This window comes from Cynoglossus semilaevis, chromosome 13 (genome assembly GCF_000523025.1).
Source record: "Cynoglossus semilaevis isolate Cse_v1.0 chromosome 13, Cse_v1.0, whole genome shotgun sequence".
NCBI lineage: Eukaryota > Metazoa > Chordata > Actinopteri > Pleuronectiformes > Cynoglossidae > Cynoglossus > Cynoglossus semilaevis.
Genome location: NC_024319.1, coordinates 9,631,926 through 9,642,844, shown reverse-complemented (window position 1 = coordinate 9,642,844; position 10,919 = coordinate 9,631,926). Strand labels below are relative to the sequence as shown.

At 40.2% G+C, this 10,919-nt stretch overlaps 1 protein-coding gene across 2 annotated transcripts in view; it reads left to right on the top strand.

Moving 5' to 3' along the window:
- lars2 (leucyl-tRNA synthetase 2, mitochondrial) overlaps positions 1-10,919 on the top strand; it is a 28,517-nt gene that overhangs the window by 2,169 nt on the left and 15,429 nt on the right. For both annotated transcript variants that reach the window (XM_017037581.2, XM_008323473.3), the window contains exons 2-9: positions 1,054-1,291; positions 2,152-2,280; positions 6,087-6,178; positions 6,263-6,323; positions 6,429-6,518; positions 6,724-6,867; positions 9,980-10,087; positions 10,375-10,534. In XM_017037581.2, coding sequence (XP_016893070.1) covers positions 1,058-1,291; positions 2,152-2,280; positions 6,087-6,178; positions 6,263-6,323; positions 6,429-6,518; positions 6,724-6,867; positions 9,980-10,087; positions 10,375-10,534 — 1,018 coding nt within the window. In that variant the 5' untranslated portion in view covers positions 1,054-1,057. The remainder of the gene's footprint in view (positions 1-1,053; positions 1,292-2,151; positions 2,281-6,086; positions 6,179-6,262; positions 6,324-6,428; positions 6,519-6,723; positions 6,868-9,979; positions 10,088-10,374; positions 10,535-10,919) is intronic.

Below are 10,919 nucleotides of genomic sequence, written 5' to 3'. Positions count from 1 at the left end.
AGACTGAGCTGCAGAATTGTTCAGGTGATGGAGCACATTAAAAGAGAGCAGATGAGTGAGTGCAGATAAGTGAGTGCAGATAATTAACTACATTACGTTTTTGTCTTACACCTGAGCAGGCAGGTGGTGCGATAACAATAGGTTTTTCAGAGCCTTAAAGTGAGGCAGAGCAGAGACACGTAACAGTGGAGAAACCTCGGCGGCCTGCTGTTCTCTGAGTGATGTGGTGCAAAGCAAACAGTCTGTGAAGTGGCTGTGATGGGGAACAATAACCGTGTTGTGTTGAAATGATGAGAGTCTGATGAGTCTGTTCTCCGTAAACATGATCTCTCAGGCTGCAGGGATACAAATAATCTGAATAAGTCTCTAGTGGAGGAGACAAAGGCTCAACTTGAATGGCCCTGAGGCCACAGTACTCACAACTGTAGCGGTCACTGTGTTGTCTCCACCTGACAATAAGCATTCAGGAAGGGGCAAAAAGTCAAACCAATTTCTTTAAGGTTAAAAGTCATACCATTGTTACTTTGATTGAAAATATTTTTTAAATGAGAGAATTCAAAATGCTTTTTTACTTTTTAAAAAATTCAATATATTTAAAAAAATTAAATAAATTATAGTTGACAATGAAAATGAAACTTTTAGGTTGATATTTCAGCAACTACATTTTCCACTATTTTCTACATTTTGGACTTGCTGTCATTTGCATCACCAAGTCAACAGTCAACATAAATGTTATATTGGGCAAGTTCAAATCCCGGTTAGGGCGGTTGGTACCTTCCAGTGGACTCACCACCCACAGGAAGGTTTAGGTACGGTGCAATGTGATTTGGGTGGCGACTGCTGCCCCCGCGACCCGGAAACGGATAAGCGGCTGAAAATGGATGGATGGATGGATAATGTTGTAGGATGAACATTTTATTAAATATAAGAAGATTGCCTTTAAAGACTTTTGTTTAGAACTACTTTGTCTGTCTTTTAACATTAAAAGCAACATTAAAATATAATTAAATATTTAAATATTTAATAATATGTTTTGTTTATTTCTGTTGACAGAAACATGCAGGCCTCGGTACACAGGCTGGTTCTGTATCCTCTGGCCGCAGTTCGGGCTGGACCAATCAGGACGTCTCTCCTGAGTCCAGTTCTTCGTCTGTGTTCGCCCAGCAGCCGCAGCCTCTTCAGTGACACAGGTGTGTGGGAGAAGGACTACCGGGTCGAGACGCGGCGCCAGGTGGAGGAATGGTGGCATCCACGCATCAAGACACAGTGGCAGAAACATGCAGAAGAAAACGTAAGAAGGCCTTTGTCACTTTTTTGACTTGATAATTAGCTTGATGACATCATCATTATTGACTGAAACAAATGACACTGGTTGTAAAGTTGAGCTGAAAAAGTAGACTGGAAGTGTTGTGAAACTGACTTTAACATCGTGGAGAAAGCTCCAGTTTTATACTAGTTGTTCCCAAAGGTGGGGGTGGGTCCCTCCAAAGGGGATGAAGCAATTCCAGGGGGGCCCAACTAGGGAAATGATTTGCTTTATTTGTGCCACATTGGGGAACCTGCATGAACGTATTGTAATTTGATTTCAGTTGTTCAATGAAAACAGCAGCTTGTGCTGGAGCTAAGCTAAGGTTATAAATGTGTTGTAAATCTCAGACCCTGCCGCTGATCTCAGAGCAGCAGATCAGGCTCATTACGAAGCCCTTACGGTGTGACCTGTGGGGCCGTGTTTGACAGGCTGTCAGTGAAAAGTGCATTAATGATAGACCTGCGTCTAATTAATTTACTGAAAAATTCATGACTTTCCTGTAATTACGTTTATCTGGGTGTGACCAGCGCTCACTGCGGCGCTGCTGTGGAAACAGCGCTGCGACTGTAAACCTTTCATAATGAGCTCTGCCACTGTTCAGCCCGTGACACTATAATCAGACACTGATAGCAGTAATAATAGCAGGAGTCAGTTGGAGTGCTCGCTCTCCCTCCGTATGCAAGAAGTTATTAATTCTGTTTTGATCTCATCAGGTTAGTCTTTAATGAAAGCCTCAAAAGAGAAGTGAAGAAAGAAAACACCTTTTCTTTCTTTTTCTGAGCTAATCTCCCACCTCTCTCCAGCATCTTCTCACGCTTTTTTCTTTTGTTTTTCTTTCTCAGGCTACCAAAAAGAAGTTTTATGTCCTGTCCATGTTTCCATACCCATCCGGACGTCTGCACATGGGCCACGTGAGAGTGTACACCATCAGTGACACCATCGGTCATTTCCAGAGAATGAGAGGCCATCAGGTATGTCTGCTTTTATAGAACAGGCTTGTCTAGGACTGAACGACTCACAATGTCACAAAAAACTGAAATCTTTAGTTTTATTATTCACTGCAACTTGCATTTACCAGGAATCAGGACGATGAAAGTAGATGTTTAATCTTTTCACAAAGACAAACACAAAGAATTGAGCAATTGATGTCATCCGTGGTCTCAAACGCCTGACGTAAATCAGTCTGTCATCAAAATCTACAATCTATTTGGCAGAATCTAAAAAACATCATTTCTGCAGTTATTACTTCAGTCACTGTGAGTGTTTGTTTGTTTGACATGAGCTGACTAACACCCGGTCAACTGTGGGTTCATCTGGAGCAACAGAGCATTAGCTGTAAACCACTGATCTCCTCTGAAACAATGAGTCACTCATTCACTTTCTCCAGACCTGGTTCATCATATTACACAGCACTGACGCCATGACGTGCTGTCTGTCGGTCTGTGTTATAACTGTTACTCTTCTTTCTTCTCCTCCTCCTCATCCTTATCCTCTCTCTTCTTCTTCTTCTTCTTAATTTCTTTATCTCCATCTGATTCTCGTACAAATCTCTAATTTGTTCATTTTTTTTTTGGCCTTTTTTTTATACCTTTTTATGTATATATTTATTTCAGCATCATCAGATCATTCTTCTTTTGATCCTTCTTTTTCTTCCTCATCATCTTCATTGTATTCTTATTCAACTCTACCTGTTTTTCTTTCATTTTCTCCCTTATCATCTTAATCATTTTTCTTTTCATCATCTCCTCTTCTTCCTCATCCTTCCTTTTTCTTCTTCTTTTTCATCTTGTCACTAGACTCAGTTCCAGGACATGTTTTCCTTCTTTCTTTTCATGTCTTGAATTTTTTTTTTTTTTAATTTAAGGTCAGTTGTCATGAAACCCTGTCTATAAAGGGAAACAGTTTTCAGCTGCTGAGCTGGTGGGAGAAGATAATTGCTACACCTGCTGTAGGTTTCTCCTTTCATGGTTGAAATTAGGATTAAGTAAACTAAAGCTAGAATCCATACAATTAATTGCAGGCACTCTAGTCAGTTATTGACTCAACTCTGTTCCAGATCAAAGTTTGAGTAGATGTCGCTAATTAAAAACACTCAAACACAGCGGTGGTTTCTTATTTAAAGTCACTTTGTCTTCATCCTTAAAAGATTGGTGTTTGAACACATCACACAACCCTAACCCTCACCTTTCCTTGTATTTATCTTCAGCTCACATGTGTGGCTGACTTCTCCAATTTGTAAAAAAAATAGGCTGACTTCTTCAATTTGTAAAAAAAAAAATCCTGGTGGTCTTGTACATGTATCGATGCTTATCGTCAAATTTAAATAAGAATCCTTCAGAAAACGAGACCTCTCCTCTCTGCTTCGGTCTGGTTTCTCCCTGAACACAAACACATGGTTTCACATGACTGGTCACTACTTCCTGCCAGGGCGCTCTTCTCTCTCAGCATCTGTCGGACTATAATTGTATTCTGTTGTGAGCTCAGCTGACTTCACCCAGGAGTTAATTAACAAAGGTACAGTCTGTTGATGGACACAACTCAAAACTTATTCATCTGTTGTTCATCTGAGGGAGTTAACAATACGGATGTTTCAAGACTTTGTTTAAATTTTTACGTTTAGCAGACACTTTTATCCAAAGCGCCTTACAGGGGAGGATTTACATTGTCAAGCTTGTGGTTCCTCTGGGAATCAAACCCAGGACTCTCTGCTTCCAAGGCAGGCTTGTTAACTGCTACACTATGGAACTATAATAACCCTGGTCTAATGAATATACTTAGATGTACTGTATGGTCGTTCTTAGCATGTCATCATAGAATGTTAGCACCATATGGATGGAGAATTCTCAGTTTCTCACTGTGGTTTCATCAATATCTGGAGGTGTTTCTTAAACTAATTTCCCCGGAAACTACTGCATTCTGTGTTTATTTGACAGCTTGATCATCCAATAGGATAGTCCTGTGAATGTGTTATTTTTTCCCCCTTGAGTTTAAAATGCCGATTTATGAAGCAGGGTTCATGTCCTGAAAAAGACAGAGTAATAAGATCAGGTATATGTGCAGCATATACTGTAAATCTGATTAAAATAACCAACATTACATATGATGATAAACAAACTGATTTATGTCCTAAACTATCGGAGCACTAATAGGTTTTTTAGGGCTATTAATATTAATACAAAAACTATGAAATGTAGCCGAACATTTTGTCAGTAAGATTTTTTTTTTGTTCTTGTGAAGATGAGAAGATTGTGAAGTAGTTTTGTTCTTGTGATTCTCATTTAAGCTGTTCCTCTGGTTTTCTTGGCCGTCACATTATCCTCCACTGTGATTATGATCAGTCATATCAGAGAACTTGACAGAAAGCTGTAGCTGCGTTTTCAAGGGATGTCACAGATGGAGTGGAGCTCCTCACTGCAACTGTGTAGGTGGACACTTGAATGTGGCTGAGAAGCTGCACTTTCCCAGAACCAGACTTTAAGCACCTTTCCGTCATCAGCACGAGGAGCCTGGAGTTATAGATGGACGCAGTCTGTTCCTGTTGTTCTGCTGATTTGCTTCACATTACAGTTGAAGGATTGTCATGAAATCAGCCGCTCCTTGTCCGTGTCTGATTTTCCATGCCTCCTCTTACCACTAGTGAAATCTAGTCTCCATTATTTCACGACGACCAACAGTTGGGCCGTTGTTTCCGACTACTGTAAGAACATTATACGAGACAAATGGAGCCGAGGCCATTAGCAGTGAAGAGATAATGTCTGTGTCGTTAAACTCTATCACGTCTGCTTCCTGTCACAGCATCTCTGTGATACACTTACAGCGTCATAGCTTTATTGACTTTGAATCAACAAAGTTCACAAGTGTTAATGAGAGACATCTTTCTGTGTGTGTCCACCATCCTGCTGAGGAGCCACAGTGATCCCAAAGACCCAGTGGTTACCAGGGTTACACTTCTGTTTGAAGCATCAGGCTTGGTGGAGGACGGAGAATAGTCTGATTCTCTCCTCCTCTGTGTCTTCACTTCCTGTCTTTCACCTTTATTCTACTTTTCTCATCACTCTTGCCCTCACTCTTCTTAGCTTCATGTTCCATATTCATTTCCTCTGAGCTGAAATCAACCTCCCTCCGTTCCCTGCTTCCTCTCCACCTTCTTTGCTTCCTTCCTTTGTTCTTTCCTCTCCACCTTCCTTCCTTCTCCCTTTCCTCCTTCCTTTTTTCTTTCCTTCCTATCTTTCATCCTATCTTTCTTCCTTTTTTCTCCCTTCCACCTCCCATGTTTCTTTTGTTCCCTTCCTTTCTATTTTCCTTCCATGCTTGTACCCTCTTCTCCTCTCCTTATTTTCTGCTTCCTCTCCAAAAATCAAATGAAAAACCAATTTGTACATTTACTGATTGTTAGGACTGTGGAGATTTAAAAGTACAAAATGAAGCAGCAGCAAAATAATTCTAACATGATAATATCTGAGGAAAACACCAAAGTGTCAATAACAGACTGTCAAACCATTTCATTTATTTTACAGCTATAGTGACGCGGCGACCTTTGTTGGAGCTGAATTGCTAATTTCATCACATTAGTTCTAAAATGAATTTCCCATTGAGATTCTCGTCTGTACATTTTGACTTGAAGCCCCAGCTGCTCAGTATACAGACACACATGAAGAACACTCTTGTGGAATTCAATTTTCAAATAAAAAAGGCTTTATGTGAATCACTTCAGTAACATTTTTATTTACTGCAGCATACATATTTATCATCCAACATTTTAACACTTAAATTGCAGGTGTTAAATCCAATGGGTTGGGACGCTTTTGGGCTTCCAGCTGAGAATGCGGCCATCGAGAGAGGTCTCGATCCAGAAGAGTGGACTAAGAGGTAAATTAAATGTCCATCGTGTTGCAGTTTCCTTCATCACCACTAGTCTTCTTACCTTAGATTTGCTTTTGTGTCTCTGTCCAGTAACATCCGGTCCATGCGGGAGCAGCTGGACAGCCTTGGCCTCTGCTTTAACTGGGACCGAGTGAGTACATAAAAGAAGATCACATCAAACAGACCTGAGCGTCTTTCATGTCTGAACAACATGTCGTGACATGTCGCCATTTCACTTTTTGCATTTGTGGGACAGGAAGTGACTACGTGTCTTCCAGACTACTACAGGTGGACGCAGTATCTTTTCATCAAGCTCTTTGAAGCTGGACTGGCGTATCAGAAAGAGGTAAACGTGGTGTTTGCACAGGTGACATTATTATTATGTTTTGAGGAAGAAAATGCAAAGGAAGGAGAAAGGTGTTTGAAGCAGACGACTTTCGAAAAAGAAGAAAATAAATCTCAGGAAACAAACGGAGCTAGATGGAAACTCGTCTGATTGCAATAAAACTAAAGTTTATGTGTGTGTGTTGGTGTGTGTGTGTGTGTTTCAGGCTGTGGTAAACTGGGACCCTGTTGATCAGACGGTACTCGCTGATGAGCAGGTGGATGAAAACGGTCGCTCCTGGAGGTCTGGAGCAGTGGTGGAGCAGAAGATGCTCAGACAATGGTTCATCAAGACCACAAACTACGCAAAGGTATTTATTTGTGTGTGCGTGTGTGTGTGTGTGTGTAGCTGTACTTGTGGGGTCTCTACTGAGTAAGGGTGCAGTAGAGGTTCAAAAGTTTGATGTTTAGATTAGAGTTTTAGATTAGGTCCAATGTTTGGTTTTTTAGTTTGGTATTCTAGCAAGCAATGTTTTTTTTTATCAATTGTTGAAAATAACATTCTTTTTTTTCTCACACCTGGTGTTTCCACATAAAAACCAAAGACCTTTTTAAGACTATTTTAAAACCACTCACAATGAAATGAAGGATGTACCAGTTAAAGAAAATACCTCAGATTTATTTTTGTATCCTAACAAACCCTAAAAAATCTTTTTCTTGGACAGGAGACGGTATTGATAAATAACTATTTCTAAAGTTCATAAATCACTTTTATTAACTTTTGTGGTTCTTCAGTCTGAATCACTGGATTGTTTTCCTATGAGCCATTTGTAATCGTGTGATATTTTCAGTCCTGGGTGGCAGTACAAATCCACATTATGAGAATTCCAGCTGCAATTTGGGATATTTTAGGGCCCAGTTCCCTGGTAATTCGTCACCCTGGTGGAGTCTGAATGGCTGACCAGCAGCTCCATGTTGGCCAGGGAGAGCGCCGCTCTGATAACAATCATGGTCGCTGCCCTGCTTCTCTGCCTCCACAATCAGACCCCTGGAGATCGTCATTTGTAGCCTTGCAGCCCTCGATCACGGCACAAAAGCCCAATGCAGTCTGGGTCATACCGCTAAGCAGCCCACATCACTGGCTGATGAAATACCTCCGACTATTAAGGGCAGCAGCGTACGGGCCCGCTGAAAAATGGCCCTCTGTGGGGGTTTATGAATAATTCACAGAAAGATATTTCATACATTAAACATGGAGCACATGTATGTGCAGTTTTATATGTTGGAGAAAATTACATGCTACGTGTTTGTTATATGTAGATTTGTCATATATGTTCCTGTTAGTTGGGCAGACTGGGTGTGTGTGAAAACATCCTTTATTTGATTGTGCTTTTTCTGGATGTTTATCACAAAGGAGTAAAAGTGACAAAAATAAATCAATAATTAAATAATAACAATTCATTAAAATGCCATGCAGTACTTCATGACATCGGCATGTCATGACATTTATCTGGGGCTAACGCTGATCTCGTCTGATCTATAGTCCTGAAGTAGCGTGGCTGGCGAATAAACAATTCACAACAAACTCTAAGTGATCACTGATTATATGCATATACCCACATACTGACATATTGACTGACATATTTTATCAATTTTTTTTATTTTATAAATTTCTTTTTGTTAAATATTCTTCTATATCTATTCTCTATCTCTTATTCACAGTAAATTGGGGAAAATCACAGGGAGTCAGTGCAACCCACACAGAGTGCCATATGTAAAGTATGATTTAAAAAAAAAGCATATAAATAAATACATATTTTTAAAAAGTGCAGTAAAAACATAAAGGACCTAAAAGAAAAACTTTCAAATCCAATATTGTAAATACAGAGATATAATATTAAATCTACAAAAACCCTGTCATCCACAAGAACAAAACTGGACAGAGGGCATTTATCATAATGATTAAAACAAAAAAGACAGTCCACCACACAGTTTTAGCCTCGGCGCTGAAGTCGTCCAAGCTTGTCCATGTCAGAGGTGTGAGTGGAGGTGGGATCTGCGCCACTGTGTTCCTGCGATTCATATTTTCTCTTGACGAGCAGAGAAGTGGGAAGAAAGGAAGAGGAAGGTGTAAAAAAAAAAAAAAAAGTGAGAAAGACAGAGGGAGTGAAAGAAGGACCTTGTCTAAGTGCATTGTGCCAAATTAAAAAGTGCTGTAATTGGACTGTGAGTTCCTGCCAGTGTGTACGTGCTGGAGTCTGTCAGGCGACATTAACTTCAGACTACATTTGCCTGGCACTCATCAGCTCAGCTGTCATGTTGTTGCACTGGGGCAGTTTCCTTATGAATAATAACTGTTGTGTTTCCTCCAGGACACAAACAACTGCATATTATTACAAAGATTGATGCTGAGACCCGAGTGCAGGATGTTTGAACCATATGGCAGCTCCAGACGTTTCAATTTCCTGTACACTCACACATGTTGCATTCACTGACATGTAGATCACTCACAGATCAAAAATGATCTCTTTTTTAGTACATTTATAATAAATAGAGTGTTCTTTCTGAGCTTTTATCATTGGTGTACTTCACATCTTTCTCACCCACAAAACCTTGGATTTTTTGCTTTATGCTGTTTTGTTGCCATAGCGACCATGGTCTCTGCTGTATGTCCTTTATTTACTAATGTGTCAAATGCCCTCCTCCTCCCCCCAGGTAAACTAAAGAAACATTTTTTCCTTGTTTGCTTGATTTTAAATTATCTAAAGCTTTCTCTATACTCTTCTGAATTAATTTTCCACAAACGATGTTAATTCCGTGACTTATTCAAGCTGATGTACTCAACACCCACAGCGATTTACATCTTCTTCATATCCAACCTTGAACCAACCAGATGACCCACTCCACAGTGATGTCATAGTTATGGTCTGTTCACCAGATGCTAGTCCACATTGTTTCTCATCTGACCCCTAAGATGACCACATTGAAGTAACTAGCGTAGGCGCTAATGTGGTAAGGAGCAGTCTTAGTATTAGTAATACATTTTTTTAATGAAAAAAAAGCACATTTTTACCTTCATTTTTCTCCAGCTGAGACATTTCTGGTCTCATTGATTAACAAAACTTCCTGTAATCACTCAGAGAACCTGCTGCCGTGTGTTTGTCTTTTGTGAGAATGACATTTTGTGTGAGTACTTTACAAGGGAACGGCTTTTTGTATGTGATCAGTCAAAGTAGTGTGAGAGAAGGTCAAGATTTTTGTGTGCGTCATGTGACCAGGTCAGTGTTACTGCGTTTTCAAAATGAATTGGCTGAGGTTGGAGAGAGCTCACACTGTAGTTGTGTTGGTGTCGACTACAGTGCATTATCACAGGCAGCCACACACTTCTGAGTAAATGGTGTCTTTTTCACAAAAATATCTGCTTGCCTAAAGTGGAAAGTTAACCAAATTTCATTTTTTTTACCTCCTGTGTTTGACCTCTAGCCTCTCCTTGATGCCCTGGCAGACCTTCCAGAGTGGTACGGTGTCAAAGCCATGCAGGCAAACTGGATTGGACAGTGCACTGGATGTTACTTTGATTTTAAACTCATGGTAAATCTCATTCTATACGACTTTTTCAGATTGATTTAGATCAGACGCTGAATGAGATAGAAAATGAATTTGAAATATATCAGATTAAAAATGTTACTCTGTTTAATGAATGGGCAGAATGGTGCACACTGTATATCCAAAAAATCCACCACCCATCCACTCATCAGAGCACATAAAAATTGTAAAATACAACCTCAACACCGTACAAGTACATATATATATATATATATATATACACAGTATATACTGTATATAGAGACCTAAGATTCTTGTCTTTTATCTCTCAGGTGAATGGGGAGGAGACGGGGGAGACCCTTTCAGCCTACTGCTCCTCCCCAGAGACCGTGTTCGGAGCGGCCTATCTGGCCATCTTACCTTCACACAGACTGCTGCGTGGTAGCAGCTCAGTGCGCCTAGTCCTGGAAAAAGCCTTTCAAGCAGGCAGAGGTGAGTGTTTCCTCTTTCACACTGACCGCAGCATTCGTCAACATGTGTGTGTGACTTTCCTGAAAAGACAGAGAAAACAAAACACAAATGCGTTCAGATTTGAACCAATCAGCTGAAGGAGCTGTTACTTTTCTCAAGGCTGAAGTAGCTCCACATGACTCCATGTCGGAGCCTGGAAAGGTTCCCACTAAAAGGTTATGTTTCCTGTCATTATATGTGTTTCTTTCTGAACTGTGCCTGATTAATATAAGGGGTGCAATTAAGAGAGTCAAACCAAATAGAAAGAAGTTGAGAAATCTACTCAGACCAGAAATATATCCTGTGGAATCACACATATATTTACAGTTGTACAGTCATGGTTTGGTCCTGTTCTGTGTCAGTGGTA